The sequence below is a fragment of the Cynoglossus semilaevis genome, chromosome 1 (genome assembly GCF_000523025.1).
Source record: "Cynoglossus semilaevis isolate Cse_v1.0 chromosome 1, Cse_v1.0, whole genome shotgun sequence".
NCBI lineage: Eukaryota > Metazoa > Chordata > Actinopteri > Pleuronectiformes > Cynoglossidae > Cynoglossus > Cynoglossus semilaevis.
The window spans coordinates 14,181,168-14,207,339 of record NC_024307.1 but is presented as its reverse complement, the minus strand read 5'-3'; the positions used below and the strand labels follow the sequence as shown (position 1 = coordinate 14,207,339).

Sequence of the window (26,172 nt, the reverse complement as noted above, 5' to 3'; positions counted from 1 at the left end):
TTTTTTTTTTTTAGAAATTTTTTTTAATTTTTTAAATTCAAGAATTTTATCTTTTCTGCATGTTTCTCATCAAACTACAGTATTTTGAAAAATTTTTTAGAAAAAAAATTTTTTGAGAAATTTTTGGTAGAATCCAAATTTAGCATGCTTTTATGGTCAGATGGTGAAAAATGTTGGAAAATAAAATTCAAGAATTTTATCTTTTCTGCATGTTTCTCATCAAACTACAGTATTTTGAAAAATTTTTTAGAAAAAAAATTTTTTGAGAAATTTTTGGTAGAATCCAAATTTAGCATGCTTTTATGGTCAGATGGTGAAAAATGTTGGAAAATAAAATTCAAGAATTTTATCTTTTCTGCATGTTTCTCATCAAACTACAGTATTTTGAGGAATCTTTTAGAAAAACATTTTTTTTGAGAATTTTTTGGTAAAATCCAAATTTTGCGTGCTATGTGGTCAGATGGTGAAAATTTTTCATGAAAAATTTTGGAAAATAAATTTCAAAATTTTATCTTTTCTGCATGTTGCTCAACAAATTAGAGCATTTTCAGATTTTCAGTTTTTTGGTATTTTTTGGAACAATCCAAATTTTGCATATGATAGTCAGATGGTGAATGAAAATCTTTGGAAAAGTAATTTTCAAAATTGTATCTTTTCTGCAAGTTTCTCATCAGAAAAAGGTGTTTGTTTTTTAAAAAAAAATAGAAATAAATGTTTTTTGGTAATTTTCAGTAGAATCCAAATTTTGCATGTGGTCATCAAATGGTGAAAAAGTTTCATGAAAAATGTTTGGAAAAATATTTTTCAAAATGTTATCTTTTTTGCATGTTTCTCGTCAAATAAGAGCATCATGAAAATAATTTTAGAAAAATTCTTTTTGGCGAATTTTGCAGTAATATATTTACTATGTTTGGCATTTGTGATAAATTTTTTAAACCTTTGTATATTAAGACATTTTTAAACTTATTTTTGGCTGACTTACGATCCCATTACATGTTTTCATGTTTCTGATAACTTAAGTTTGCAATGGAGAGGGAGACATTTTGTGTTTTCATGTTCAAAAAATAAATGGACAAAAATGTTTGAAAATAAATTCCCAAAATAATATTTGCCCTATTTGAAAAGGTGAATAGTGGCACATATATAGTCTTTTTATTTGAATTAAGAACAAAATAATGGAGACAATTTTACTCACCTCATAGTGTAGACAATGTTCAGTGTAAACATTATACACTAAATCAGTTGGAAAATACGTGATAACATTACTGTGAACCATCATCATCATCATCAAAATTAGTTGTAGTAACAGGGCAGGCAGCCACAGAAGAGCTTCTTGCAGGGGTTGTTTTTGTCAGATGATGTCGCCCCCTCCAGGTGGACTGTTCCAGCTTGAACGATCTCCTCTGTTTTTTCAACATTCTGCTGGATGTTCTGTATTATGGAACCCTGCTCCTCCACGAGCAGAGCCACGTCCAGAAACAGATCTTGGATACCCTCCATTCTCTTCTGTAACTCCAGCAGCTCCTTGTGCCGATTCTCGATCTCTAGTAAAGCTGAGCGGGTGGTTCTACCCGTCATTTGGTCACTGAAGACCTGCAACTCCTGGCTCTCCATCATCTCCTCCAGCTCCTCCTCACCCACATCCCTGCCCACCACCTCCATCTGTCTCTGGATCTGACGTTTACACGCTTCTCTGTGGTTCAACTCTGTGTCGTTGTAGTTGGACATCACCTGCTGCAGAGTGCTGCTCAGACACTGGTACTGTGTTCGAGCGATGCGGGCTGTGGGGTCAGCGGCTCCACGCTGGACCTCAAGTTCTCCTCTGAGAGCATTCATCATATGCAGCCGTCGCAGCACATCTTCTGTCCTGCGTTTGATGTCCCCGCTGATGGCGTTGGAGTCCCTCTTTGTTTCACAGCTGTATGTGGTCTTGTTCAAGGTCTGGTAGTTGACATCTTTCAGGTCACTGACATCGTTCTGGATCTGTTGGATCTCCAGACGTATCTGCTGGGCCTCCTGCAGGACACCATCCAGCTCCTGGCTGGACTCTGCTGCAGCTTCCTGCTCTGAGAAGTTGTCCAGCTCCACTGTGCTGAAACCTTCTGAGTCGATCTGCTCATGATGAAGGTTCTTCAGTCTGTCTCTCATGTCTGGGAGGAACACAACCGTAGAGAACAATCAAGATGTATCTAGAATATTTTGACAGAAACTGTGACGGCCTAGTGATGTGTTTCAGCAGGTCACGATTTAAACCACAAATATTAACACAGGAGGAGAATGTCAATAAACCTCTTTTATAAGAGAGTTCAGCGCTATTAACTTTTTGAACATGTTCTGCAACAAAAATCTGTATTAAAAAAAAAAACAACTTTATCAACATTAGATTCATTTTTTCCATTTCCTGAAATATTTATTCTATTTTTATAATTACATAATAAAGCAATAACATTAGTGTTGAGAAATTGTCAACAGAAGCTAAAATCTCTATTTATGAGGTCACATTACATCTTTACATTGTCCCAAAGTCCAATCTCTATATTTTTTAGGAACGTTCAAACATTTTTTATGATTGGTTTCACAGATCAGTGCTGATTTACGGTCATTCCTCTAAACTGGTTTGAATCACAAACGACTTCTCCCACGTCCATGACCCTCACCATGTTTTTGTTTTACCATGAGACCTGAGCTCTCATTGTGCTGGTCCTGGTGATCAGCACACAATATTCTACAGAAGAAATGAAGGCGTTAAAAAACCTTTGTGATCGCTGTGTACAGTCGTCACAAAAACGTACTTCTCAGGTAATCTCAGACGGGAACATTTAATCCCTTTTTTCCTTCCAGGAAGTTTTTAATCACATGTAAGTGGAATTTCTTCTCTCTAATAAATGAATCAAGGACAACCATCAAAAAGATTTGATTAACTGACCTTCTGCTGCACAGGCTGATCATAGAAATCCAGACGAATGTGTGACAGCGATCACTGATACCACAATATAACAGGTAACGTTTGTTTTTGTTTTGTTTTTTTTTCTTGGAAACTAAACTTTCTACATTCCTGTGGAGTCACATGGACACAGTGAGTGTCGTAAAAGTAGCATCGCACCGTTTAAGTTCATGTCAATGTATGAACATTTATTTCTTCCAACTAAATGTTTTTTCTTTAGAGTGACATTTTTTCATGTCTAAAAACATATTCATTTTCAGGTAAATTAAGTTACAAAGTCAATGAAAAGATAAATATTTGTGTTGCTATCAGAGGCTAGCATCACGACAGACGGACACCTGACGTCAAAAGTGAGTGAAACTATTTCAGCTATGTCTCCGTCTTCAGAGGAGGACAGAGAAAATGCTTTGTTTGTGAGAGAAAATGATGAAATCAATCTGCTGCGTCACTGCCACACGCTGGTGAAGATGGAAGTTCCAGAAGTCAAACCAACCACAGTGGAGCTGTGGGAGTGAAAACATCAACTGTCACAGCACGTGTGTGAAAGCAGAACTGACTACACTGACTACAGCATGTGTATGTGTGTGTCTGTGTGTGTGTGTGTGGGTGTGTGTGTGTGTGTGCGTGTGTGCGTGTGTGCGTGTGTGCGTGTGTGCGTGTGTGCGTGTGTGCGTGTGTGCGTGTGTGCGTGTGTGCGTGTGTGCGTGTGTGCGTGTGTGCGTGTGTGCGTGTGTGCGTGTGTGCGTGTGTGCGTGTGTGTTTAAACGTCTTCTTCAGCTCACATCAGTCTGAGTCACCGACCACAACAGTTAAAGAGGTTTCAACAGTTAGCTTAACAAATGGTGTGGCCAAAATCTGGCCGTTGGGTCAACCACAGCACATGGCGGGATTTCATGAGACGAGAGTTATATTTTAAGTTACTTTTAGTGAAATACTTTAGGTTTTTTCGTTTTTTATCGATTGATGTGTTGTGGGGCAGATGTTTTTAATGTAAAACTTAAAACAGAAGTGAATTTAAAAACAAAAAAATAGAGTGACTAAATAAATACAAATTAAAGAAAAATGATACAAATAAAATATAGGCACAAAGTAAAAGAAATCAGTTCAATAGCAAGTATTCTGAGGCATTGCCTTGTATGAGTTTTTACACAGATTAATGTCGGATTATATGCAGACCTGCTTCACCTGTTTATATATTCAATTTTGTCAATACTTAAAATGCTTTGTTTTCGTTGCTTTTTACACATTTAACAACGATCACAAGCCATATAACTGTGTACTATAATGTAGTACTACATATTGTCCAGCAGAAGACGGCCAATCATTTTTAAGGCAGCAACAACTTACTGTAAATTCAAATCAAGAACATCGCTTTAAAAATGTTCTTATTTTTAAATTTTAATTAAAAATTTTAAACTGTATAAACTAAATAACAATTATTATTTTGTTCTCATTTTTTAAATTAAAATTAAAAATAATTTACGTTTCATTTAACAGACCCTAACTTAGATGTATGTGTATTATTATTAAATGTATTGTTATTAAAACTTTTTTAGAGCATTAAACGGTACCAAGTAAAATGACCGCAGCAGGGTTCCACCTTTCATCAGTCCCTGACCGTCAGTCAGCTGGTTCCGATTTGGCAGACAAAAAAAACAGGGTTGCGTGAGTTTCAGAACTGGTTTCTCCTGAGATTTCATGTGATCTAAGTTGGCCTTCACTCTGACAAAGACACACACACACACACACACACACACACACACACACACACACTGGAACCTCTGAGCAGAACTGATGGAGAACGTGCCAGTAGAACACAGCAGTCTTATGTAACTCAGCCCAAAGTCCTGGACAACAGTCTGTTCTGTTACTACTTTGAAGCAGCACATTTTCACCCCTGATATCAACCAACCAATCACGTGACAGAGCCAGACATGAACCAGCTTCTTATTTTCAACAGTAAAGTGGACAAAGGGACAAAAGTTTCCCTTTTAAATCTTTTTTTTTTTCTTCATGATTGAAGGACATGGACTTAACAAACAATTACGCTTAAACTAAAAGTTTAAAGGGGCAGTGCAGGTGTTTTGAACACAAGATACAGACGTGGTCAGTTCAAAGGAAACAATCTGGCAAAAGTGGGGAAACAAACAAGTTCCAAACACTCCAAGTTCTTAAATATCTTAAAAATATTTAGGATTTTGTTTGTGAACTGCTCACGCACATAAAATCAGTGATTTTGGTGACGTGGATCCACCGCAGCCACACATACAGTCAAAACATCTAGAGTTGTTTTTGAAAATTATTGTAAAATACAAAAGATAACACCTAAATGTAAATAGATTTTAAAGTTGGATCTGGAGATTATTTATAACTACTGTGATTTTACCTTGATGACAGACAACAGAGTCCCAAGAATCTTCGGTAAATTATGAAGTGAAACATTAACGCGATTTCATTCTCTTCCACAAGCACACAGCCGACACGACACGTGCAACACGACCCAACCAGACTCACACTCCCCCCACACCCTCACCCACCCACCCACATGCCCCCTTGTGTGTCACCTTCAATTTGCTGCATCAGATCTCAGCAGCTTGGTTGCTGTGAGTTGTTGGAAAAAACATCAGCAGTTTTCACTTACCCAAAGTTGTGACTTGAATTAATTCAAGTCGTTAGCGTCGCAGTCAGGCTCACAGAACAGCAGCAGTGTTTCTCAAGCATTTGATCAGATTAACATAGATGTCTGTCATGGGTTTGGAAATGGTTCCCAGCTCCAAGTTTTCCCAAGGTCCCAAGGATCCAGTGACTCATCACCGCTGAAGGGTCAGTGCAACCTGAGGGCGTCCACAACTCAGTGTGTCCTGTGGTGGATGAAGGTGACGTTCATGTTGGTCACTAGTCCAGGATGACTCCAAAAGTTTGGCCCTCAGTCTGTTTTTGATGGTACTGCAAAAGTCTAAAAAGTACAATGTCTATATTAAACCCCATATTTATTTATGTATATATATATATAACTATATATACATATATATAAATATATATATATATATACAGTATATATATATACCGACATATATTTGTGACAAAAGTACAGACAGAGAGCATGTATAAAGTAAACAATATAGGGCCAAACATTCAACCTTGTGGAACACCATAGTTAAATTAAAATACAGTGGAACCTCGAGATACGAGTCTACTCTGTTCCACAACAGCACTCGTATTTCTATTGCAATTTTCCTGTTAAAAATAATAATAAATACCAATTAATTCGTACCACCCGCAGAGAAATATACTATTAATTAATTAAATTAACCCCCCCCCCCAAAAAAAAACAAAAAACAATAATCAATAATTGTATCACAAGGAAAATCTTGCAGTACTTGCTTACTGGTAACTTGGAAATTCGTATTTTGGATAGCTCGTATCTCGAAGCCCCACTGCATGTATCTGAGGGAAAGTGATATATATATAAAATATATAAAAATAAAAATATTTATAAATATATATATAAACATATATATATTTATATAAATATATATATATAAAAATAAACATGTGGAACAAGTGAAAACTCAAGAGTTCACCTGTGCGTTACAAACTACAGAAGACCAAAAACAGGCGTGTGTTTGCGGAGGGTCGGTCCATCTGATGTTCCATCTGCAATGACATAAATATATTAGTTGAAGGAATGGGTGACTTAACTCATGAGACTGACTCACCACCATCCCTTCAGAGTTAGTCGTGGTTCACGTTCACCTTCGTGATAATGGGATTACTGAAGTCATTTGTCAGTCAAATGTACAGTTCTGACTTCTGCTTGAAAAACAGTTTCAGGAGAATCCTGTTGGAACTGTTAGGGTTTATGAGGAAGAAAAAAATAATGTCAGATCTTTGAACTATTTTCATTCCCTTCCTCCATTAAATACCTGGTGTCAGTACAAACCTTCTCTGCAACTTCATTCTACAGTCACACAGTCAACTCTGTTACAGCCCGAGCAAACAGACATTAGATTTTTCCTCCCGCTGTAATTGCCGAGGAAATGTAATAGCATTTGCTTCATTGGTTATTTTTAAAAGACATTTAGGTCCAAGGACTGGAACTTATTCTGTGTATTTATATTAAATAAACAAATTACACAATGACCTGAAGCAAACTTCTAAAAGAAGAAACTTGTCCTAATGCTGCCCACAGTGTCATCAGTTTGACCAGAAACACTGAAGGTCCAGCTGATTTTTTTTTTTGCAGTATTTTTATCATTATAAGGAACTGTGTCCATGCTCCAGGTTCCTTGTGCTTCGTGCTTTTCTGCGTTGTGCTCATGCTGATATCCTTTGAATATAAACTATAGAAATGAACTTTCTGCACCTGATCTACATCTCCTGATGTGACAACTTCATGAGCTGTATTTGGCCCTCAGGCCAGAAGTTTAAGAGCACCACTCTATAGTATATGTGGTCCAATAATGAACTGGAAAACTGTCCAGGGCAGCTGAGCGTTTACAGAAAACACAAACATTTTTGCCGCAAGTTAAGTTAAAAAACCTTAAAGTAGACAACAACACAGGCCAGTGGCCACGGGTTTGGCAAAAGAAAAAAGGCTTAGCCAAGAATAAAACAAAAGGCTAAAAATAAACCTAATTGTGTAGAACAAACATACCTACAAAATTTGTCAAAACTCGCACAAATTAGGCACCAAAAGGTGAGAAAGTTCTAAAATGTAAAGCAAAGATAGCTGTAATAATGTGTCCACAAACTAAAAGTGAACACAAAAAGTCAAACATCAGCAAAGTTATCAGCAAATAAATCATAATTTAAGCATTTAAATAATTAAATACAGTTTTAAATGCATAGAAAGTCATATTTTTAGTTGACTGTGGCCGTATTGTAAAAGAGATGTTGATGTGTACTGATATCATCTACTTCTTTGGTTCAGTCATCTGCAGACAGTCTCAGTCTCTCTGCAGTTCCCCCCTCTCCTGTCTCTGGTCTAATGCAGTAGGAGGCGTGCCATCACTGGTCCGGTTGATCCAGGCTGGGCCAGAGATTGGACTTTGAAGCTCTATGTGATTCTGCAGAGAGAAAGGGAGAAAGAGGAGGGAGGAGAAAGGAGGCAGAGGAGTAGGAGGAGGGATGTTTGTCTAAAAGAGCTTTCCCAGCTGCTGTCAGAGTCTCTCGCCTCTTCTCCTGGAGGAAATTTACAAAAGCTCCGTCAGGACACTGAGGCGCTGCACCGAGCATCATGGGAGACACTCAGTCTGCACAACGGGAGAGCAGGAGGGATGGAGAGGCTGTGGTGGAGGAGGAGGAGGAGGAGGAGAGCGGGAGGGTGGAGGATGCTCCTGCACCACTGAACGCTGAAGATAAGGTCTTTATTATTTTTCTCTTTTAAACTGACTCTCTCTTCAATGAACTCCATTTGACTGCAGACACTGTATCCATCACCTCTCTCTCTCTGTGTTAGCTTATGTCTCTCTGTCTGCAGTCACACACTGTCAGATTGTTCTGGTGGCTAAGTCTGGCTGCGGGTCACTAAATGCTGAGGGTGCATCAGGACAGTGCAGCTGATGTTTGCCAAGATAGTCAAAAAGTCCTGCATCCATTCAGTTCTACCTCCACCTATTTATAACTTCTGGTCTTTGTTTTTATTTGTACCATGTGTTTATATGTATTTTATTAAAACAAAAGAGCCTTAAATACACTTTATTTGTGATTGTAGGTTTTAAATAATGTCACTTCCCAGTTACTTCTACTGTCAAAGACAGTGTAGGAGACCTACAGCCATTTCCACAGCAGTCTCTGAGGTTGTGGCTCTAGTTGAAAACAAAGATGGCTACCTGCACATGTTATGAACTGTGTTGTTGTGTAGCTTTTGTTTTAGCTTTGTTTGCTTAGAAACCTTTTTTTATATAAATGTGATGATCATATTTCCCAACCATGGCAACAGGAGCACGTGGTGGAACCAAAACGTTTTCACTTTTTTTGAAGGTAGTGTAGGTAGTTTTCAGTTTTGTAAAAAGTTACCACAGAAACAACTTAAGGTTAGAAGAGTTCCCAAAGTACTGAAAACTACAACTAAAATGTAGCTTTAATTCAAGTTCTTCCATTATATAGACTGAAATTAGCCATCAGTCAGTAAAGTATGTTTTTTAAAAGCTAACAAAACATGATAAACTTAAACATAACAAATTCACCTGGAAATACTTTAGGTCCAAGTCAGTTAGCAAAACAATTAGCCAAACAGTTGAAAAGAAGACGAAACATCTTCATTGTTTTGATTTTTATGAGCTCCAGGAAACAGTGAAGGGCTGCGTCCATGCTGACTTGCAGTTTGTATTCTGAGGCTGTGTTGCTGCAGTGGTTTTTTATGTACAGTAATGCAGATAGAAATGAGAAACACTCATGGAGGAATAATGACCTTTCATTCCTCGAGGAACTGAAGTAAATCCCAGGGGGAGATGGAATTTCCCTTTCACTGCACTCAGCTGAAGCAACATCGATTATTTGTGTAAGACATTAGCACTGGCTCATGCTGAGCAGGAAGTCAATTAGACGGCAATGGGCTACAAAAATAAAGGTCCTGTGTAAGGTAAACAAAAGGTATGAAATGATTCCAGACATGGAACTGGAAAACGACAGGTGATGACGGCACAAAAAACCACTAAAATCCTGGTTGAGAGGAAGAGCTTTGTTGTTGACTGAACAAGACTGGTATTTGTGACACAGGCCAGCCACAAGACTCATTTAAATCAATCAATCAATTTAATTTCTCCACCACCTTTAAAGGACAAGTGTTCCATGTTGACATCACCTCTTCAGATATGTATGTCTGATTGCAAATTAGACAGAGAAACATTTGAAATGGGGAAAAAAAAATTACCATTTTAGTTTTGGATCCTGCACTTTGATGTTTTTCAACTGTGTTTCAGCCTTTTTTCATCCCAGAGATCAATGGAAAAGCAGACAGCACTAAAGGAGCAGGAGCCCATGGTCATCAGGACGGGGAAATGACTGAGGGTGGGTACTGACAGTAAAGCAGCTCACTGTCAGTCTGATTCAAACAGATGGATAGTGTGTTTCATTTTAGAAGACTTTTTTAAATTTTATTTTATGACTACTTTATTACATTTCCCATCTCTTCTGCTTCAGATGGAGATGTTTCAGAAACAAAACAACCAAAGGAAGAAGTGAGAGCGTTAGAAAATGTTGATATAAATGAGAAGAAATCATCTGATGAAGCTGAAGAAGAAAAACCCCTGACAATCATTGAAATGGACGCAAAGCAGAACGACAATTTTAGAAAACTCTTCAGTAACATTGGTTTAAAACTGACCGTTAACAGAGGTTCAGACGAGAAGGAACCCGACAGTCCAGAAGAAATCAACAGAACTGCAAAGGAAACTACGAGCGATCAGGCTCCGCAGAATATCGATCTGTACACACACTGTGACAATGATTCCACAACATGTCCGACAATGTCAGACGGCACCTCTGAGGACATTCTAGAAAATACAAGGGAAACAAAATCACAGACCAAAGAAGAAGCAGAGTCCGACTGTGTAGATACAGCAGCCACTTCACCTGAGACCGAGGAGGAAAAGGCACAAGAAGAACCTTCACCTGAGGAGGATAAGAATCAGACATTTTCATCCAGTCCTGAGCCAGAGGAGGTCATGTCTCCAGTTAAAAGGTTTTTTACCACTGGGATATTTTCAGGGCTACGGAAGAAAAAGAAATCCACAGAGGAAGAGCCAATAGAGAAAGAGTTAGTTGAGACGGACAAAGAAACAGAAGAGATAGAAGAAGAAACCGGGGTTAATCAACAGATTAAAGACACTGGTGTTTTAAATGACGATGCCGCTAACGATGAGACGGCGTGCAAAAACGAAACCACCGGTGCATCATCGGCAGCCACTGTCAATCAGCCTGAAATCTTAAGCTCTCAAGAAAAAGTCCAAGAGAGTCCTTTCAGACGACTGTTCTCAAGCTCTAGTTTGAAGAAACACTCAAAAAAGCCCAGAAGCAGGAGGTCTAGTACTGACAGGATCTCAGACTCTGGTGAACACTCATCAGATCAGATGATGCCAGCAAAACCAGCTGATAATCAGAAAGATGGAGAAAGTCCAAGCCAACCTTCTCTAGAAGCAGCAGTGGAGGAGGAAAGTGCATGGGTCTCCTTCAAGAAGCTCCTCACTCCTAAAAAGAACGTCAAGAAGTCGTCATTGACCAACGGGGAGACAAAAGTCCCAGGATCAGAAGGGGAAAGGAAACGCAGTGAAGGAGAGCAGATATCGGATGAAAGTACAGAAGAAGGAAAATCAAAACGGAAGGATTCATCCGTGTCCTGGGAAGCTGTTTTGTGCGGATCAGGGAAGAAGAACCGAAGCAGAAAAACATCAGACTCTGAGGACGAAACACCGCCGACAGAAAATGAAAATAAAAAGCAAGAGATGCCACTGGAAAGATCTAACGAGGTCATTAAAACTCCATCCATATCGTCAAAACAGACAGAGAGCTCGGACGATGAAGGAGGATCGACCTGGAAGTCATTTAAAAAACTGGTCACTCCAAAGAAGAAGGTCAGGAACGAAGAGGACAAAGACAACGTTCTGTCTGACAATGAAACAGCACACGATGAGTCGTCCTTCTCAATAAAGACGTTTCTCTCTGGACGAAAGAAAAAGAAGTCTGTCGTCAATCAAGACCTAGCATCTTCAGATGAGGCTGATAAAGAAGAGGCCTCAGAAGACGAGGATTCAGAGACACCAGCTGTGGTTCCACTCTCTGAGTTTGAAATTGTCGAAGCAGAAGTTCACATTAAAACACCAGACAACGAACAGACAAGTCCTCTACCTAAAGAACTAGCCACAGAACCACAGCAGGATATTGATCCAATGACCAAGCCGATCATACCCACCGACAGCCTTCAAGTTCAAGACACTGAGAACAACATGAAGAGCACGGTATCCACAACTGCTGTTGCGAAGGAAGAGCCAGAGGAAGTCACAGAAAGTATCAGCACTCATCAACTGCTCAGTGATATTCCAGAGGAAGGAATAATCACAGAGACAGTGGACATAGAAGAGGTAGTTAGAGACGACACGATAGCAGAAGATGTGATAGAGATCACGTCTGAGGCCATCACTGCTCCAGAGCCAGTAGATGAAACTGAGATGGTCTCTGCAGTCTCGCAGCTCACACACTCCTCACACACATCTGGAAACATCACACCAGTCCTCTTAGACAGTGACATTAAGGACACAGAGGAGATCCTGCACCAGGTTGTAGAAACCTTCACCATGAGCCCACGAACAGAACCGCTGTTTTCAGAGGATATCAGTCCAGAAAGGATAGCAGGATCCATCACGCAGAGAGTACTAGAAAAATGTGTCAAAGAGGAAAAGACGCTTCTGGAAATACACAGAAGAAGTGACGTGACAACCATCATCACCGGCCTCAGTGCTGAAGAAGTGGAATGGGACGGTGAACTGGCAGGAACGACACAAACAGAAAGCATTTCCGAAGTCAAAGAGGTCATGTCCACAGAAATAACATCGGAAGTTCCAACTGAGGAGTTCGTCAGCGCTGATATTTCTGCAGATGAAGTTCATGAGGCGAGTGTTTCATGTCCAGCTGGAGGCAACCACAACATGGAAACTACTGACGCAACCGAAGCTGAGTATACAGAGACAGAAGTAGAAGTTAATTTGATTGTTGCAGAGGAGGGTTATCGTGAAGAGGGCCCTCATGATGTGAACATAGACTCTGGAGGAGCAGAACTGGATAAGAAAGTAGAAGAAGATGAAGATGAAGGTGCATCGGAAATCCTCCAAAATGACATGGACAAAATCCAAGATGAGAACAGAGATCAGCCACCAGAGGAAGAGGAGGAGTCACAGGAAGATCATGAAAAACAAGATGCAACCAGAGAGTCAGATGAGGAGAACGACACTGAAGATGTTGTAGAAGTTACAGATGCGGTACGACCGAGAGAGGAAGTGGAATTCACTGGAATTGTCGATGCAGGGAAGGAAAATAAAACACACAACATTGTTGCACAAACTGAAGAATCAGAATTGGAATTGGTATCTTCACAGACAGCTGTGGGGGATTTAGTGGAAGAAAGTACGATGTTGTTCAAACTGAAAGGAACTGAAGATGCACCAGAAGAAGAATCCAATATAGACCAAAGTAAAAAAACAGAGCCTGTCAGCGAAAGCTTTGCCAAAGAAGAGACAAAACTCGTAGTTAATGTAGAAACTGCTGAAACCAAACCCAGTGAAGAACCTGAAATCTTAGAAGCTGCTCTGACTAACAACACAGATTCAAAGGTGGCCAGCAGTCAAATGCTGGAAAAAGATGAGATATGGGAAGATATTCCAGCTGAAGAATCTGTTACAGACAAGTCCAAAGATGAATCGGAAGTTCTCCTTGAAAATAGTACTGAGGTACAGGGAGAAAACTGTCTACAAACAGACGCTGCAAAGTTGGAACCTCCTGAAGAACCAGACGTTGTAGAAGATGTGCAAACTGACACATTCGACGTAGACAACATTGATCAGATATCTAAAAATAAAGCAACAGATATAGTAGGAGTGGAAGAGACAGATATAGTCGAGCCCTTGAGGGAATCTGAGCCGTTAGCTAAAAATGATGTTCAGACGGAGGCAGAGCAACAAGAAGATGCTGATCAAACTGTAACTGCTGAAGTTCTTCTAACATCTACATTAGAGCTTGGAACAATCACAGAACTAATGATCGAAAGGCAAGATACATTAGAAGAGGTCCAAACACAGAAAACAGATATAGAGACATCACAGGTGAAAACAGACTGTGAGCAGGAGGTAAAGACAGAGACAAAAAGTGATGATGTACACTATGATGAGGTGTTAGAAGAGGGACAAGCAGCCATGTCAGTGACTGCAGAAGAGTGTGGCGTTCTAACATCGCAAGCAGTGGAAGTACCTGAAGACATCACTGCAGTGGGAACTGTTTCAGATCGAGCAGACCAGACTGCAGATACTTTAAGTTATGACTATAAAGTAGTAGACATTAAAGAGGTCGTGCAAGAGCACACATTCGATATGCAGGAAGGTTCTGAAAAAGAGGTTTTGTCAGAATCTACTGCAAAGACAGAAGAGGTTTCAGATGAACCCAGAGAAGAGACACAGCCTCACATTATAACCCGTGAACCAGAAGAAAGTGCTGAAACTGAATCGGAGGCTTTAGAAGCTCCAAAAGGAGAAATGACTGATTTAGATGATGGCTGTGCTCAAACATCAAATACAGAAGAACCTCCAAAGATAGAAACTGTTACGGTTGAAATCACGCTGGCTGATGAAGGCGATAATGAGCCAGAAATATCAACAGAAGACACCACTACAGATGTCCAACCTCTAGAAACACAACCAAAAGCACAAGTGTCCACGTCGTCATTTGTAGATACTGGAAGAGTTGAAGTTCTTTCTGTAGAATTTGAAGAAGAAAAATTAACCGAGGAGGATTCCAAATCAGAAATCGAATCAACTCAACCTGATGTTCTCCAAGGAAAAATTGAACCTCCAAGTCTCGAGGTAAAGCATGCTGAGATCAAAGAAGAGACGACACTTTGTGCAAACGATGTTGAAGCTGCAGCAGCTACGTCTGCAACAGAAGACTGTAGTGTCGTCATTATGAATTTACCTCTAGTACAATTTGAGGATAATCATCAAATTCAAGTTCAAGTGGAGGAGGTTGATGCCGAATCTGCTGAAGAGACTGTGGACGCAGTGGTCAAAGTCTGCATCACAGAAACCACGGCTGTTATAGATGTTTGTCAGGAGACGGCAGATGAAGTCGAAGAACTCTGTGCCACGGTAAGAACTGAGGCAACGATTGAAGAAGGATCACTGATCGTTCATGAGTTTACTGAGCAGGAACTACAACACGAATCAATGACTTTCCACGGGGAACAAGAGGTTCTGAAAGAGGCAGACACAGAAACTAAACATATCGCCAAAGAAAAGTTCACTGAACAAGAAGACAAAAGCATTATGGAGGACACTGCAACAGATAATAAAGAAACTGCAGCTGAACATCAAGAATCCAAGGATCTCAGAAAATCTCCAGATCGCCCAGAAAAGTCAGAGGTTTCATTCCATGAGAACAAAGACAAATCAGCAGAACCTAGCACTGATGGAAAGTCTAAAGTTGATGTGGTAACTGAACAGATCAAGCTGCCGTCACCAATAACCAAAGAAGTTCCAAACATCGAACAAAGTCAGATTTTAACACCAAACTCTGGATTAGTAATCCCCCAAAACACAGGAATACTCTCATCTCTGGGAAGCGTAGAGTCACCCTCCAGTCTGTCATTGGAGTTCAAACTCAACATACAGTTTGCACAGACAAAGGAACAGACTTCTCCACCACCTACACTGGAGAGAGGTGACAGAGTGAAAAAGACAGATGTGTCTGATGTTGGTGTTCAGGCTGTGGAACCTGAAATAGTACCAGGAGTAAATCAGAAAACAGCTGAAGTGGTAGATTTCCCACTTCAGGGAACAGAAATAGCAGTGCTAGAGAACCTTGATCCAAGAGAACCCGTCATTCAGTCTGTAGTACTTTTGGATGTTGGCATGCAAACAGTAGAACCAGAGGAACAAACTGAACCCAGTGAAAGTGTACTAAAACATTCTCAAGTGACAGAAACAGTTCTGCAAATGGAGCAAAGCGTTGTGTTCCAGACTCCAGAAATCTCTGAAGTTCCCCAACCAGAAACGCAAGAAAAGGAACCTGTTAAACACACAGATGAGGAAAACGACCAGGATGTGTGGATGGACGCAGAAGAAGACATCGACACTCTAGAGGGGACAGAACCGATCCTTCCTGTGGTAGATGAACCAACACGGCTCCACACAGAGAGCCACTCTGAGGAAAATGTTCTTCTTGAGCAAAGGTCTGGGAAAGCTCCAGAGTTTGGGTCTGAGGAAAAACAAAATGAAAGACAACGAGGAGACAGAGGGCTCGAGAGCGAGGGTGAAGATTGCGCTGCAGCACTGGAACCATTAGATAATACAACCACAAACACCACTGTGATGGAGTACGACTGAAAATACATTTACCAGCGACGACTGGTGAGAATATTTGTTTAATTATTATAAATTGTTTTTTTACACTGGAATTATGCATTCAGCTCCTAATAAATGTAATTTACTTTTGTTTTTACTAAAGGACAAGCAAGAAGACGTCAAACAGAAGAACCAATTAAGAAAACAGCACATTTGTCTATTTACCCTGACAGTCATGGACTTGGGGTCGTTGGGGTATTTGGTGGATTGGGAGTTGTGACATGAAGCAAATATTGCAGGATGAATTTTTAATTGAGGCAGTTCATGGTGCAACCAATCACAATTATACCATAATATTCCCACTGGAAGATAAATACATTTTTCAGTTGTGTCTCTTGACCATCTCAGTTTATACCAGTGCTAACTTGATGAGTTGGACTATGGACTGTCAATCAATTTTGCCTTACACCTTAAAAAACATGCTAAATGCTCTAATGGCTAATGCAGAGGTTCCAAGGTCATGTGACCTCGAGCCTTGACAGATTAGATCAGTCTGTTGAAAGAGTCTGGACTAACAGGACTAACAATGATGAGTGTTCATTTAGGACCTATTTCACCCCTAACTGAATGAACATGTGTTGAATGGCAATCACTTTGATGAACAATCTTTTAATTTTGTATGATCACCTGGTAAAGACAGATATGGTAAAGTATTGGAACAATGATTTCATGTCTGATAAAGGATCAGGTTTTTATGTTTATAGAGAGTACAGTGGTCAACTGTAGATGTTTCCTATAATTCACTCTGTATCCTTATTGCTTTACATGCAAAACCAAACTATCTATGCAGATAAAAAGCATCAGCAGACGTGAGCAGATATAATATATACACAAATTTGTAATGTCACTTGTAAAACTTGTAAAAAAAAACTGTTTAAAGCAAATACAAGCAACACTGTGCTCATGTGAATGTCTGAAGACTAGCAATGACTTGTGTTTTTTTTAGAACTAATTTTACACCATATATTTGACTTTTTATATTTTCTGACCTCTAGAGGTTATACAGTATATTTCATATTTTGTTTTGAAAAGCACAGCCTTAAACTTTAACACTGGCAGCTTAACTTGTCCTCATTTATTGCAGAGTTTTTGGTTTTTGTGTCTGGCCTTATGTTGTCATTACTTTGTGCAGAAGAGGAAACAGGGTTGTTACAAGTCATCGTTGAGCAAGACACACGCTTCAATCACGTTCATCTATCTTCACATGTTTGTAATTACGGTACTTGAATAAAGTGAGTGAATCTCAGCTGGTGTCTACGGCAAAATCTACTTTAAAACAGCAACATGTGAAGATAGACAAAGTTTCAGGGAACATGGGTTTATTGTGTATTGAAATGTACACATTTACACAGGTTTACTTGGCTTTAATTATTCACTTCTTATCCTTTTCAAAAATAAGGATTTACTGACAATGTACCTTTGTGCCGTTCAGAAGATCATTTTTGCAAGTTCAAACATAACCTGCAAGAAAAACAAAGCAACAGACACAGAATTACTTAATGTAAACGCCTTTACATCTACATTTGACCAAAGACGGTATAAAATAAACTCACTAAACTGTAATGTATCCCTGACCCTCAGTCAAGCTCTGGCTCTCCTAGTTCATCTGCTCTAACTCCACTGACTATCTCAAACAACTGGGTTACAGTCAACATTTAATGTTATTAAAGACTACCTGAAACTAATGTTATGGTGAGAAAGAACTTTCTTTTATCATTAAGTTCTGATCCTTTTCAAATGGTTTCCAATCACAACCATACTTCAAAGGAGTCTAAGAGTTTTAAATAAGGAAACAAACAAACTGGTGTTTCACCTCTATTGTGATGAGTATGACTATCATCCACTCCAACCTCAGGCTGTGTTTCTCACTCAGGTGACTCCTCATAAGGTCAGTCAACTGTGTGCAGTGTTCCAGTTTCTCATTCACAACCTGGAAACACAAAAACACACTGTGTCAGCTGTAGACAGAGACACAGTAAAGGTCTTTTACCACAGATGTCACAGTGGGACACTCAGGTAGTTTGTTAGTGGACAGGTTTGATTACATTGACCCTGCGGTTGATGCTGAGAAACTGGCAGGTCTTCTCATACAGCTTTTCAAGTTTTTCTCTGTCCCAGTAGAAGTCAGGTGTGATGAGCAGATCAGACCTCAGATTTATACAGTGTCTGGAACAGGACGGATGTCAAATATAAGTTTCAACTATACAGAACCTTGGGATATAACAGCAGATTATATAAGCAATTACATTAAAATGTAAACAAGAAAAGCTGTGACAAAAGTTGTGAGAAAAAAATCCTTCACAAATGAATGCACTTTTTACAGAATCTAATAAGATGAAAATGAATGTACCTTAAGGTGAAGAGTTCTCCTATTTTCTGCATCACTTCTGCAGATGACAACTTTACTCTTTTTCCAGATTTTAGAGTCTAGGAGAGAAAAAAACATGTAACGTAACCATTACGAGACACTGTTATTTTTAAAACCATCACATCATCTATCTTACACAAAACAACAACCATTACAGATGATCAAATATTCATTATCCTTTTCTGTTGACCATAATGCATTTACTTTACCTCTGGAATCGACTGAATTGACTCCACAAAGCTGTCTAGAAAAATCTCCCATATGGCCAGTTTTACTAGGAGAAGAAAAGGCCAGTCAGACCCAAACACAAATGTGATCAAAAATAAAATAAAAATCATAGAGATATATATAGAAATAGAAATAAATATAGAGACTCATACCTGACAAACATAATGCATTTGAAAATGCAAATTTCTCCAGAATGGCTTCATGCTGCTCGCTCTCCACACTTAGAATAAAGTTGCCACGTTCCAACTTAGTATTTCCTCTGAAGAAGAATTAGTACTTAGTACAGCTTTAATCAAAACAAAGAAAGAAAAGACATTAGAAACACAGCGTACGCTTCCAGTGTGTAGTTGATTTCCTCATTCTCCCAGTGGACGAGTGCAACTTCATAAGGCTGGATCTCATGATGTTCCAATATTCTCATTACCTTCTTCATCTGGAAGGAGATTGCCACTGTCAGAAATATATTAATAGTAATACTAATAATAAGATGAATTGACCGTTGTTAAAAAAAATATTTTTTTTACCGTTTTCTCCTCCACGTTCCAGAAAATCACAGCTCCTTCCCTGAAAATCACATTATGATTCATAACCAAAACATGAAACAGGCTTTTAACCTTAATTAATACACATTTATTTATTCATAATTATTTAATGTATTTGACATTTACACATATAACAAGTACATTATTTAAAATCATACATACAGAAATAATCATGTCTGTGATGAAAAAAACAGTAAGGAAATATAATAGTTAAGCATATTGATTTGTGCTTTAAAAATGTACCATGTCAAACACATACTGCACAACAAAGGCTTTAACAAGGCAGACTGAAGAATTATCATTTCTACCTGAAGAAGTAGATGAGAGCATCATCATCTGGTTTCGCAGTCATGTCTGTGCTGATTACCAGGACATTCGAGGCATCTGGAATTAAAAGTTTTACCATGAAGTATGTCTAAAATTTCAGCCAAAACACATTATGATACTCTCTCATAGAGTAAATTCAGATTTCTTTTTATACTGTACCTCTCGGTAAATCAATTTCCTGGAAGCCCTCGTCCAGCAAATTATGGCAAAGTGTTGGCAGGTGATACTGATCTGCTGTTGCAAAGGCAATACACTGCATCATGTCCTGCAGAAGGAAACCACGGGGTTGACTTGATCACAAAACTTAACGCTTTACCAGAAGTCCCGCTATGTTTGTCTGAAATACCTTGTCTTCCTTTAACGGCTGATTGGCTCTGGAAGGTTGTTTTGTTCTTGGACCTTTAGGAACCCTTTTTCCAGGCACCATCACTGGTTTTAAAGTTGGTTTTAGTATTGACTTCACAAGATCTGTGGAATAAAAACGATACTGTCCAATCCTAGAGTCCGTGAGTGTCCTGGAGTCCATAAACAAACCTTTATATCCACCCACAGCAGGCAGATCATGTTTGAAACAGGTATTCTGCCGGTAAAGATTTAAATAATAAGTCCTTGGCGTTCCTGGGCCAGGTGAGTCAGAATTATTCCACAGTTTGGATTCATAACTACGTAGATGACATGACTGGGAAAAACTGGCTGAAGCATAGAGGCAGAAGTGTATGTTCTCCACAGACCGATGTAATCCCAGCCTGGAGCACAACTGTCGAAGAAGCATCTTTTCAGTTCACCTGAAACACAGACATCAGTGGTTCGTGAATGCACAACACATCATAATTCAATATGTAACAAGGCCTCTCTTATAACAAAATTGCAAATAAAGAAAAATAAATAAACAAGCAATAATTTCCAAAATAGTGTGAGACCCCAGAGATTAGATTAGATTTTTAAAATTTATATATAATACATATTAGAACCAGATCAATTTAACAATGGTTTAAATTTAAAAGCATTATGAAAATAATTAGCTAAGATAAAGCTAATAGCAGCTTTAGCTTTAAATGTATCTAGCCAATCTTAACATCCTTTGCAAAACACAGAACACAGACAATTAATTTCTTTAATTTTGAAAAAAAATTTTAAAAAAATGGTGTTGGAAAAAGATGTTTAAAAACTCAGGTCAAAATAATAATAATTTAAAAAAACATTTCAGAGTAAGGCAAAAACAGATTTTAATTAATTCATGTTTGATGTCAGAGATACTGCAGAATGTAAGTGAAAACAAAACAGGAATCGAATGAGATAGAACGACCTTGGCTACACAGCCATTACTTCTATTAGTAACTTTGTCAAAAGTTATGCAATAGTATAGTACAGACGATTACTCTGAATAACACGCGACAAGACAATACACTAAAACAACTGTCGAGTACATGAATAAACATTTGTTTGACCAGTGACATGTAGCTATAGCTGCTGTCTTACCTCGCGCAAATTAAAACTCCATTTCTCATAACATGGTACATTTCTGAATGGTCGGGATGCGTCGGTTTGTTAAAAACTTGAATTACAATTTGATATTAGTCGTTAGAGCATGACCATTGGAAGGGCAGGAGGTGTGTTTGTTAACATAGCTTGAGTGCTGCTTACTTCCTGCTTGAAATCCGGATGTGACGCAATGCGTTGACTCGTTTAGCCCTCGACGTGGTTTGACAGGCGTTATTCGCTATTACAGAGTGCACTTCAATGGCGTTTGTTAATTTTATACAAATTTCGTCTTTACTATGTGTACTATTGTGCTATCAGTAAACTGATATTACCTAATATATATACGTGTATATATATATATATATATATATATGCATATAACTCAAATGTATCCTTTAGGCCAATATTGGCAAAACACGTTTTGTCTCCCTTTTTGTATAACCATATTCATTCATATATAATAAAGTTAAGACTAGAGACATCGTATTATTATAAATAAATCGAGCACAACTGCTTATCACGTTATTTTATAGAGAATTATTTTTTTAAAGTAAAATAGTTAAAGTTTGGCCCTTAAAAAGTAATTCAATTCAATTAAAGAAAATGGGTAATCTTTCTTTTATTTATACCATGTAGAAATATTGCAGATAGCGTGCACGTAATCGCAATAATGAGCAAATATAACACAGATTTGACGCACATTATTGAAAAGAACATACAGCAATTCATTTTTGCGCATTATGAGTTGCACGTCGCCTGCAAGTCAAGCAACACGGCCAAACAAAAATGAATGACTAGAAGTTTGACCTTCACATGAACGTCTACTAATATCTTCCAATAATTCAGCTGTTTGTTTGTTTGTTTGTTCAATATGTGACCTATTAAATATGAATAATCCTGATAATAAATCTAAAAGATCAGTTTGTTGTTTTTACTAAGAAATAAACCAAAGGTTTCAGCTTTAAGAAGTACTTAGGTACAGCACTCCCTCTGGTGGTGAAAGTTAAAGCCAGTGTTTGGTGTTGCCAGGAGATTTCTGTAACAGTAACACTTGGTTCAGCAACTCATCAAGTTTGGGAGTTATGGAAAACTCCGAAGAGGTAGAGTATGCTTTACATAGGAAATTAGTTAAACCACAACAGAAAAAAATGAATTTACTTAAAATATTTAAGTAACAACCATTTGAAATTTCCAATGAGTCTACTGTAACATTTTCCTTTGTGAGGCTGTATATATTTTTTTGTCTTTTATGTAATAGATGCACCAGTCTAATGAGAAGGAGAGGATGAGGATGAGAATAGCTGTGTTGGAGGAGAGTGTGAAGTCTGCAGAGATGGAGTGTAAAGCCAGCAGAGAGATGGTGCTGAGGCTGGTGGCAGAATTGGACCGAGAGAGGAAGAAGGCCACCAGCAGCACGGCTGCACTGGACTTACTGAAAGTGGTACAAACACCAGTAATTCTCAGCTGAAATATGGAAGCCCAAGTTGGCTTCAATAGAGTTGCCAAATGTTACAGAAAAAGAAAATATATTCAATCAATGTTATCAGTTGAATGTAATACAAAAGTTTTCAAGACAGTATATGGAAATGACTCAAATCTGATTATTTGTAAAAACGTATCTATGCGCAGCAGCATTTGACTGTCAGTATTATGTTTTCCTCTGGTGCAGGAGTTAGATGACTTGTCTGTGGGCAGGAAGAGTGTCGAAATGGACAAAGAAACACTGATGGAAAGGCTGGAGGCCACTAAAAGAGTGACAGAGGCAGCGAAGAAAGAGTCAAACTGTCTGGAGAAGCAGGTGGAGGAGCTGGAAAGAAAGCTTGTGTCCAGCCAAGGAGAGACTCGAGCAGCTGAAGACAAACTACAGATGTTCCTAAAAAAGGTGTCTGACCTAATGTCAGCCAAGTCAGGAAGTGTCATCCCACCTACGGAGAAAGATATTCTTCAGAAACTGGATACAGTGAGGAATTATTGTGTTTAATTTTAATTTTTTATTATTTTTCACATTTTTTTTAAAACTGGAAGCTAAAAAAAATTGCACATCTGTACGTTGTACAAACACAATGAGTCCTTTTAATAGCCACCTTCTTACAGACCATGTCAGAGATGAAGGTCAGACTGGGTCATGTCTCTGAGGAGCTGAGCCAGCAGACAGAGCTCCATCAATGCGCATTACACAGGGCACAGCACGCAGAGCAGCAAGTTCAAACCCTGAAGGAGAGGTTGCAAGACCTGGAGACTGACCTCATGACAGCAGATAAGCATCGAGATGGACTGAGACACAGCAAACAACAGGTGAGTGACAACGCAGTACGAAAACAAAGTCCAGAGTGATGTGTCTATGACAACAAGTGTTCTTTCAGTATGAAGAGTTCCTGGACCAGCTGTCGGACACGTTGACGGTGGACAGTTTTGCTCTTGATCTCGGCTTTGACATGAGGCTCAAACTCATCCTGTCACGTGCCGAGCAACTCGTTAAAAGAGAGGGAGCTGCTTTGGTGGAGAGCAAGAGTCTGACATACAGTTTGCAAAGAAAGGTAAACAACAGAGTGGTGGTTACTGCTGGCTTCTAGAAGGTAGTTTATAGAAGTTTAATTTGATCTTGGGATGTGGGTTTTCAGACGTTAAAGGTTTTGACATGTTTGAGAAAAACATGTCATCCTGTTTTTCAACTACTCATACATTCAATGATGTTAGAAAATACATATGACAGAGTCATTAATAAAGCTGTGATTGTAATTACCCGCTTTACCCCAGTTAAAATCCCAGAAAGATCAATTGGACAGCAAAGGACTCCAGATCCAGTTCCTGAGGAAGAAGGTGACAGAGCTGGAGGAGGAGAAGAGGTGTCAGTCACAGATGGGACGAGACGAAGCTCATGTAGAGGCCAAGAGGCTGCAGAGAAAGCTGGATCGTCTTCAGAGCGAGCTGAGGGTCACCAAGCAGTCCAACACTGACCTCAGGACCCAGCTGTGCCTCACTGATGAGCTGAAGGTAGAGGGGACAAGGGTCCGGCCTCAGAGCCGTTCCAGAGGCATGTCCGTCTCATAGTAGTGTGGTGTGAATGTGCATCATGTAACTGTAGGTCCTACGTAGTATTTTAATTAAATTGACGTCACTGAATATGAGCTGTTTTCCTTGACACCTCTGTCTGACACGCCAAGTTGAAAGTGATGGAACAGAGTCAGACCATGCAGGAGCAGAAAAAGAAGCTGGAGCAGGTGGCGGAGGGGAAGGCTAAGGTGGAGAAGAAGCTGAGTTCAATCAGCTCAGATCTACAGAGCAGAGAGAAACAGAGCAGAGACGACCAGCAGCAGCTCAGTACGCTCAGACACAGCCTGACTGAGATGACCATCAAGGAGAGAGAAGTAAGGCTGTTGACTTGACTGTGAAAGTGAATGTTTCACTTGGCTTTAATCCTGAAATTAATCATGGTTAGTTGCTATATATCCACCTGTGAAAAATCACATCATATGTACTTTCAGCTGTACTAAAAAGTAGTGATGTGTTACTAATTTAGCAAAGGTATTTGTTATACAGCAAATTATTACCTAAATACAATTATTACAACTTTAGTGTTAAAAGTGTGTGAACAGTTTTCATTTAAATGTTTCAGTTGGAAGATTTCCGAATGGTGGTTTCCAGGATGCTGGGTTTGGATCCCACAGCTTTCGCTCTAACCAACAATGAAATCATCAAATTCCTGGAGATGCTCATTCATGCTCATCACCATCACCACCATTACCTTCACCATCACCACGTGAATGAGCCCTGGCTTTGTCCAACTCACCTGAGAGCTCCTCCTCTTCATCATCATCACCTCCACCAAATCCAGGATCCTTCTGAACGCTCCTCCCTGGACGTTTCTACCTCAGCATCTGATCGTCCAGTGGAGGCTGTTCCCCTTCAAGAAGACTACAAATAAAACCACGGGGTTTTACGATTAAAATAAAAAACACATTAGGTCGGACTATTTAACAAATACAAAGACATAAATGAAAACACAAGTTTTAAAATAAGTATTTGGCATTCTTTGTTTTCCATGGTCGCATATACATACATTTCTCAATATGTTTCACCAGTATATACATATACATATAATTTTGCACTGTTATACATTTGATACTGAAGTGACAGTCATACAAAATATACAGTGATTTCTTTCTATATGTCACAATTTTCCTGCGTTAAATATCATCTCGTTTGCTTGAAAAATAAAATCATTAGAGCGTACAAATACAATTGATGTGACAGTGCTGACAGTGATATTAAAACACACACAAGTTTGGCTTCATGAATCTTACATCAACGTGAATCATAGTAAAAAAAAAAACAATAGGCATGAAGAAGTTAAAATATAACTACTTGGAATATAAACACATGCTGACAAGACAAAGATAAATGTCAAAAAGTGAGGAGGAGGATGTGGGTCACATGGGACTTTTTTAGGGTCAAAAGTCAGGGTTTTACGCCAAATTCTAAGACCAAAATCAGATTGTAAGAATTAATTCTCTCTTTTCTTTCTCTCTGAATTTATATTTTATTTACAAATCATTGAATTCAGATGACAAAACTTTTTTTTAGAATTTTAGAATTAGAAAAGAAAAGTAAGAGAAAAATATTTCACCTTGCAAATTACGATCAATGTCAAAGTTCTTTGTTTTTTTCCGGATTTTAAGATTAAAGTTTTATGATTAATTTTGACTCAAATCACACAAAGTCAAAAATGAATAGAGAAAATGTTAAAAATTCCAAGTGGCTCTTATCCTCATCCGTGTAAATTATTGTTGAAATTATTTCTCTTTGACAAAGTCTCCACTCACGAGCAACGTCACAGGGTCTATTTTGAGAATTCACTTTGGTAAAATCCACTGAGAGCATTTCCTTCAGATAAAATACAGCTTTTTAAGGTCATTGTCCACATCAGAGCTGGAGCCTATGTATGTGCTGCAGACAAACACATAATGATGGGATGGTCATTTGCAGTTTGATGATCATTCTTAATCTCTGCTCTCCATGTGAAGAGGACATCAACATGACATCCTCACACAGATTAGGCTAGGATACTATATTAAAGGGCAGCCTACACTGGAGGTGGTCCATTAGTATAGCTAAGCATGGGGTAGAAGGAGTGAGCAAAGTTGTTGGACTGGGAGCAGTAGTCCTCCTCCGACA

The 26,172-nt window shown here is 38.9% G+C and overlaps 5 protein-coding genes across 7 annotated transcripts in view; 2 read left to right on the top strand and 3 right to left on the bottom strand.

Annotated features, from left to right (window-relative positions):
* Positions 1-1,138: 1,138 nt before the first annotated feature.
* Positions 1,139-6,823, bottom strand: LOC103380286 (syntaxin-11-like). Of its 2 annotated transcripts, none has more exons than XM_008312180.3 (4): positions 6,701-6,823; positions 6,529-6,601; positions 5,586-5,900; positions 1,139-2,150 (listed from the first exon to the last, which is right to left on the bottom strand). In XM_008312180.3, exon 4 carries the CDS (start codon positions 2,146-2,148, stop codon positions 1,294-1,296), a length of 855 nt encoding a protein of 284 aa, XP_008310402.1. In that variant the 5' UTR covers positions 2,149-2,150; positions 5,586-5,900; positions 6,529-6,601; positions 6,701-6,823; the 3' UTR covers positions 1,139-1,293. The 2 variants fall into 2 exon arrangements, with proteins under 2 accessions (XP_008310402.1, XP_024917557.1); XM_025061789.1 differs by having other exon boundaries at positions 6,664-6,790.
* Positions 6,824-8,158: 1,335 nt separating this feature from the next.
* Positions 8,159-17,372, top strand: akap12a (A kinase (PRKA) anchor protein 12a). 2 transcript variants are annotated; one of them, XM_017033845.2, is made up of 4 exons: positions 8,159-8,309; positions 9,871-9,958; positions 10,091-16,056; positions 16,154-17,372. In XM_017033845.2, the coding sequence occupies exons 1-3, from the start codon at positions 8,184-8,186 to the stop codon at positions 16,030-16,032; spliced, it is 6,156 nt and encodes a 2,051-aa protein (XP_016889334.1). In that variant the 5' UTR covers positions 8,159-8,183; the 3' UTR covers positions 16,033-16,056; positions 16,154-17,372. The 2 variants fall into 2 exon arrangements, with proteins under 2 accessions (XP_016889334.1, XP_024917541.1); XM_025061773.1 differs by having other exon boundaries at positions 10,091-17,372.
* rmnd1 (required for meiotic nuclear division 1 homolog) lies at positions 17,068-21,183 on the bottom strand. The gene is made up of 12 exons (XM_008312191.3): positions 20,995-21,183; positions 19,862-20,300; positions 19,675-19,780; positions 19,497-19,572; positions 19,171-19,210; positions 18,979-19,079; positions 18,799-18,905; positions 18,628-18,692; positions 18,401-18,477; positions 18,096-18,216; positions 17,864-17,980; positions 17,068-17,511 (listed from the first exon to the last, which is right to left on the bottom strand). Exons 2-12 carry the CDS (start codon positions 20,285-20,287, stop codon positions 17,479-17,481), a joined length of 1,269 nt encoding a protein of 422 aa, XP_008310413.1. The 5' UTR covers positions 20,288-20,300; positions 20,995-21,183; the 3' UTR covers positions 17,068-17,478.
* Positions 21,184-22,018: 835 nt separating this feature from the next.
* ccdc170 (coiled-coil domain containing 170) lies at positions 22,019-25,346 on the top strand. The gene is made up of 8 exons (XM_025061782.1): positions 22,019-22,097; positions 22,256-22,438; positions 22,667-22,957; positions 23,092-23,292; positions 23,361-23,534; positions 23,755-23,991; positions 24,162-24,365; positions 24,614-25,346. The coding sequence occupies exons 1-8, from the start codon at positions 22,080-22,082 to the stop codon at positions 24,920-24,922; spliced, it is 1,617 nt and encodes a 538-aa protein (XP_024917550.1). The 5' UTR covers positions 22,019-22,079; the 3' UTR covers positions 24,923-25,346.
* Positions 25,107-26,172, bottom strand: part of LOC103380484 (nesprin-1) — a 43,961-nt gene continuing 42,895 nt past the window's right edge. The window contains 1 exon segment of the mRNA XM_025061769.1: positions 25,107-26,172. This exon segment is cut by the window's right edge and continues 7 nt beyond it. Within this exon segment, the coding sequence (XP_024917537.1) occupies positions 26,081-26,172 (92 nt within the window). The 3' untranslated portion in view covers positions 25,107-26,080.

Bases quoted from the DNA above. Each gene is read 5' to 3' on its own strand.
- LOC103380286 (XM_008312180.3), bottom strand. From the start codon at position 2,148: ATGAGAGACAGACTGAAGAACCTTCATCATGAGCAGATCGACTCAGAA.
- ccdc170 (XM_025061782.1), top strand. The intron at 22,958-23,091 runs GTGAGGAATTAT...ACCTTCTTACAG, and splicing joins TTCTTCAGAAACTGGATACA to ACCATGTCAGAGATGAAGGT. The intron at 23,535-23,754 runs GTAAACAACAGA...GCTTTACCCCAG, and splicing joins CATACAGTTTGCAAAGAAAG to TTAAAATCCCAGAAAGATCA.
- rmnd1 (XM_008312191.3), bottom strand. From the start codon at position 20,287: ATGCTTCTTCGACAGTTGTGCTCCAGGCTGGGATTACATCGGTCTGTG. The intron at 18,478-18,627 runs GTAAAGTAAATG...TTTCTCTCCTAG, and splicing joins CAATTCAGTCGATTCCAGAG to ACTCTAAAATCTGGAAAAAG. The intron at 17,512-17,863 runs GTGAAACACCAG...TTTTTCTTGCAG, and splicing joins TCATACTCATCACAATAGAG to GTTATGTTTGAACTTGCAAA.
- akap12a (XM_017033845.2), top strand. From the start codon at position 8,184: ATGGGAGACACTCAGTCTGCACAACGGGAGAGCAGGAGGGATGGAGAG. The intron at 8,310-9,870 runs GTCTTTATTATT...ACTGTGTTTCAG, and splicing joins CACTGAACGCTGAAGATAAG to CCTTTTTTCATCCCAGAGAT. The intron at 9,959-10,090 runs GTGGGTACTGAC...CTTCTGCTTCAG, and splicing joins GGACGGGGAAATGACTGAGG to ATGGAGATGTTTCAGAAACA.